The following is a 4,605-nucleotide window of genomic DNA, read 5'->3' as shown; positions in this document are numbered from 1 at the left end:
GCGTGGGTGGCCCATTAGCCGTGGGCGGGTCGGGGCGTTACAAGTGATATCAGAGCTGGTTAGCCGTCTCAGTTCTGTCCTGAGAGGCGTTTTGAGACCTGTCGTGGAGTGCAACGAGGACGTTGCATTCTTTGAGAGAGGATAAATTGTAACATCCCGAATTGTGATATGTGAAAAGGTTTAAAAGAATTGATTTGGCTACCTATGTCACCAAAGTTGACTTACCTTTTCCGTCACACATCCGTTTAGAACTCCAGAGTTAAGTGTGCTTGGGCTGGAGTAGTGAAAGGATGGATGACCTATCGGGAAGTGATTCGCGATACCGTGTAAGTGAAGCCAAAGCACGGGAAAATGTCGAGTGGTGATTGGAAGGTCAGTAAATAATGATTTCAAGCATTGGAAAATTAACGACCAACCGTCGAATGAGATGGGACTCACAGGCCGAGAGAACGGGCGTGGGTGACCCATTAGCCGTGGGCGGATCGGAGCGTTACACATGTATTCTTAATTACAAATGCTTATTTTTCTAATGCTAGTTATTATAGTCCTCTTCATCGTATAAACTCAAATTCTCATGGTTATATTACGCATATGGTGGTAATAGATGATGCCTTTCATCTTTAATTTTTTTGTTGCCATAGGGCGAAAGTTTTTTTTTTTTTGCTAAATACGTAAGGCGAAAGTTTCTTTATATAGCACTATCGCACGGCACTGTGTGGGTGTAAGATATGCATATTTTGTGTGACAAAAAAATGCATATTTATCATGAATTATGATGATGATTTCTGGTGTGTCTAGATGCATGCATATAAGGGGAAAATAAATTTAAGTTTCTGTTCATAGATTTTAATCATTTAGTAAAATATATTTGCAATTTCAAACTCAAACTTGAAACACATATGAATTTACAATTAAGAAATAGTTTTGGTAAGATATTTAAGGTTGTGGTGGTTCATTTGGAAAGTAGATACACGATTTGGTCACTAAGTAAAAAAAAACTTAATTTTGGATTACAAGAAAGTAGATCGAAAATGGTGACACCCAACAAGTTATCACAAAAATCAACACCATTCGCCGCTGCCACCAGCTCTCTTCGTCTTCCCCCACCGCAGCGTCTACTTCTTCCTCAACCTCCACCACACGACCTCTTCCTCCTCCTCTACCACCTCATTTGCGCTTGTCACGTTCCTCGCATCTGAGTGGCAAATCTCACATACTCTACAAGCAAAATTACTTTATGTATAAGTTTTACGTTTATTCTTTATTGATATATATAGTATACTAGACACCATAACCAAAAAAAAAATCAATGGAGGTGATTGGTTCGAATATGGCTATAAAAATTTAACTGTAATAGTTTAGGTGTAGATAAGTTTGTTGTAGCCGTAAAGTTGTTGCTGTAGATTTTTTTTGCAGAGACTTTTTTTGTAGTTAAATTTGTTGTAGTTATAAGTTATATGTTGTAGATATTTCAAAATAAAATATGTGATGTATATATAAAATAATTATTTTTATCAAGTAATATAAGATTTTTATAAATTATCAAAGTTTACTGTTATTTAAAATATGATATAGAAATAATATTTTATGTTATTTAAAATATTTCAAAAGTTTTGAAAACACCTACCTAGAATTAAAGTAAAATATTTATAAATGTTTTTATTATGATTATCTAATTTATTTGATATCATAAATAGTTTTTTCATTTTAAAGTTTTTACAACCTATAAAACAAGGATGTAGGTTTTTTGCCTAAAAATCATAAGAAAAGTTTTTGCTTTAGATTTTTTTGCTGTAGCTTTAAAAATAAATCTAAAACATGATTGGTAAAAGTTAATAGTAATTTGTTGTAAGTTTTGACTAACAAAAATAAAGCTACAACATAATTAGTAAAGTTTAGTGCTTTAGAAATAAATAAAACTAAAGTAGAAAGATAAAGTTGAATCAATCACTCACAATACATCAAAAAATAACCGCACGAAAAAAAAGTTAATGAGATTTGGTAATTAGTTAGTGGTAATGATAGAGGAAAATAACATGAATCAAAGAGATGATATATATAACAAGAAAGAACATACTCGTTTCTTTTGTGTTTGAACCAAGTCTCAGCACATTGTCGATGAGCAATCGCCAAATCACCCTTACAAGAACATCCCAACTCAATCAAACCCTGACCATACGATCCAACCTCCAATTTGCAAATCCTACACACACTCTTCTCTGACTCATCACTCACTGAAGAGACACTGCTCGAATACTCATCCTTGTCATAGTCATAATATCCGTACGTATTCGAGTGGAAGCACGAAGCGACATCTTCACTTTCTCTGAAAGATAGCTCTCGATTTCCGTTTCTTCCTTGTTCTAAATCGATGTATGGCATATTCTACGACTAACTATACTATGAAGAAGCGAGCGAGTCCAAGAATGAATAAAGATCTTTGTGACTTTGTCCCGTAAATAAGTTAATAAAAGGAAATAAGATTTCTTTGCGTCTGTCAAATTAAAGGATTTTTCCTCTCTTAAACAGATTCTGTACATTTGAGCTGTATTTCTTTTTTTAACAAAACTAAGGTTCACCCCCTAAGGCGAACCTCTACATTCACCTACCAATAGAATTTAGTTATTTGAGATTTGATATCTTTAAAAAAAGAAACCAAATAATAAGAATTTAATGAAATAAAATTATGTTTTAGATAAAATAAAAATAGTATAAATTATCAAAAAACTATTTTTTTTTATGATTGAGGGTTTGGTTTAAATTTAAGAGTTTAGGGTATAGCATTTGCCCAAGAGTTCAGGCTTTCCCAAAGGTTTAGGGTTTAGTATTTAGAATTTATGATTTAGGGTTTATTATTTAGAATTTAGGGTTTAGTATTTTTCCAACAGATTTATCAATATTAAAAAAATCATTTTTTGATAATTACTACTATTTTTTATCTAAGTCATAATTTTGTTTCATAAATTTATTTATTATTTAGTTTCTTTTTTTAAGAGATATAAAATCTCAAATAACTAAATACTATTGGTGGGTGAATTTAGAGATTCACCATAGGGAGTGAAACTAAGTTTTGTTCTTCTTTTTTCATGCGACGTATCACGTATGAGAATAATAAGAATAGATCCAACGGTCTATATTCTTCTTTTTTGAAACACAAAAAAAAGAATATAATACCTTTATTTTACCTTCCATTTATTATGAAAAACATTTCCCAAAGCATACAGTCATCCAACATATAAGTACAAAAGGAAATTTAAAAATTAAACATATATTAGTTTTTATATAAAAAACTTGAACACTTTCGTTTGAGGACATACTATAAACACTATAATCATATACTAGGTTTGGATCCGCACCTGGCGCGGGATAAAATGGTTCTAAAAATTTTAAATTTGATTATTACAAAAGATAGTTACATTTGTATGTTTTGTTTCTTTAAAATCATATAACATTAGAAAATAAAAATTTGGGCCATTATGTGTTCGTGCATATCGGTTAGGAAGAAAAAAACGTTGAACCCAGTGTTTTCAGATCTGGATCGAACCGTTGGTCGGACCGGATTGAACCATGAACCGACAATAATTCGAGTTGGGTTGATGCCAAAACCCAATTAATATTGAACCGATAAAAAATTCATATCGAACCGTCAAAAACCTAGAAACTGGTGATCTAATGAACCGACTAAACCCAGTTCATATATACACCAAATTTTATTAATGAAACAATTATTTTTCATTTTTAAGTAAAAAAAGATTTATTAAATATTAATAAAAGATTATCTATTTAAAATAAAAAATAAATAGTGTTTTGAGGAGATAAAAATTGGTTAGAATGCAAAACCCTTTTAAAATGATGGGATAAAAGGTGTTAGAGATTCTTGAAATTGCGATTGCACATGGCATATAAATATATATCGAACAAGAAAACAAAACAATGGTATTTGTTTGGAGTAAAAACAATCTATTATATTAAAAGAGAAGCTAGAAGTCATGACTTTTTAATATGTGATATTTTAAAATGGATCATCTATTAGAATTGATTACATTAAATTATTCAATCATTAATAATTTTATTAGGCTTACAATAATTGAATTAAACAATAGATAACCATTAGATTTATAGATAGTATAATGAGATACATGTTTAAATTAAATAAATATCATTTAATGTTGTAATAGTATACTTTAATAAGTTAATTATTTATATATTTGTTGAAGTTCACTTTTAAAATTATATCTATTATATTAAAAGAGAAGTTATGACTCTTTTAATGTGTGACTAGATCTTGACCCGCGCTTTGGAAGCGCGGAATAGTTTACGATGAAAAATTTCACTAATAACTTAACAAATATTTTGGTAAACTTTAAAAGTGTGTATTTAAAATATTTTTGCATTTAAATCAGCATTTTTAAATTCAACCCGATTGTGATTATACCGGTTAATTCGGAGATCTGACAATTCAATTTAGGTTTTTAAAATATTCATATTAAAAAAATTACTAAAACCTGAGATTAACCGATTGAACTGTTGGATGACCGATATGTAATCTATTTGATTTAAATTGTAATAATTTCATAATTTGTAATCTTATACTCCAAATTTTAA

The 4,605-nt window shown here is 30.1% G+C and overlaps 1 protein-coding gene across 1 annotated transcript; it reads right to left on the bottom strand.

The window, feature by feature from the left end:
- Window positions 1-1,115: 1,115 nt before the first annotated feature.
- LOC130505205 (uncharacterized) lies at window positions 1,116-2,382 on the bottom strand. The gene is made up of 2 exons (XM_056999806.1): window positions 2,078-2,382; window positions 1,116-1,218 (listed from the first exon to the last, which is right to left on the bottom strand). Exons 1-2 carry the CDS (start codon window positions 2,380-2,382, stop codon window positions 1,116-1,118), a joined length of 408 nt encoding a protein of 135 aa, XP_056855786.1.
- Between the last annotated feature and the right edge of the window lie 2,223 nt (window positions 2,383-4,605).

Source organism: Raphanus sativus, unplaced genomic scaffold (genome assembly GCF_000801105.2).
Source record: "Raphanus sativus cultivar WK10039 unplaced genomic scaffold, ASM80110v3 Scaffold2093, whole genome shotgun sequence".
NCBI lineage: Eukaryota > Viridiplantae > Streptophyta > Magnoliopsida > Brassicales > Brassicaceae > Raphanus > Raphanus sativus.
The sequence above is the reverse complement of the archived record's forward strand: the minus strand, read 5'-3'. Positions and strand labels throughout refer to the sequence as shown.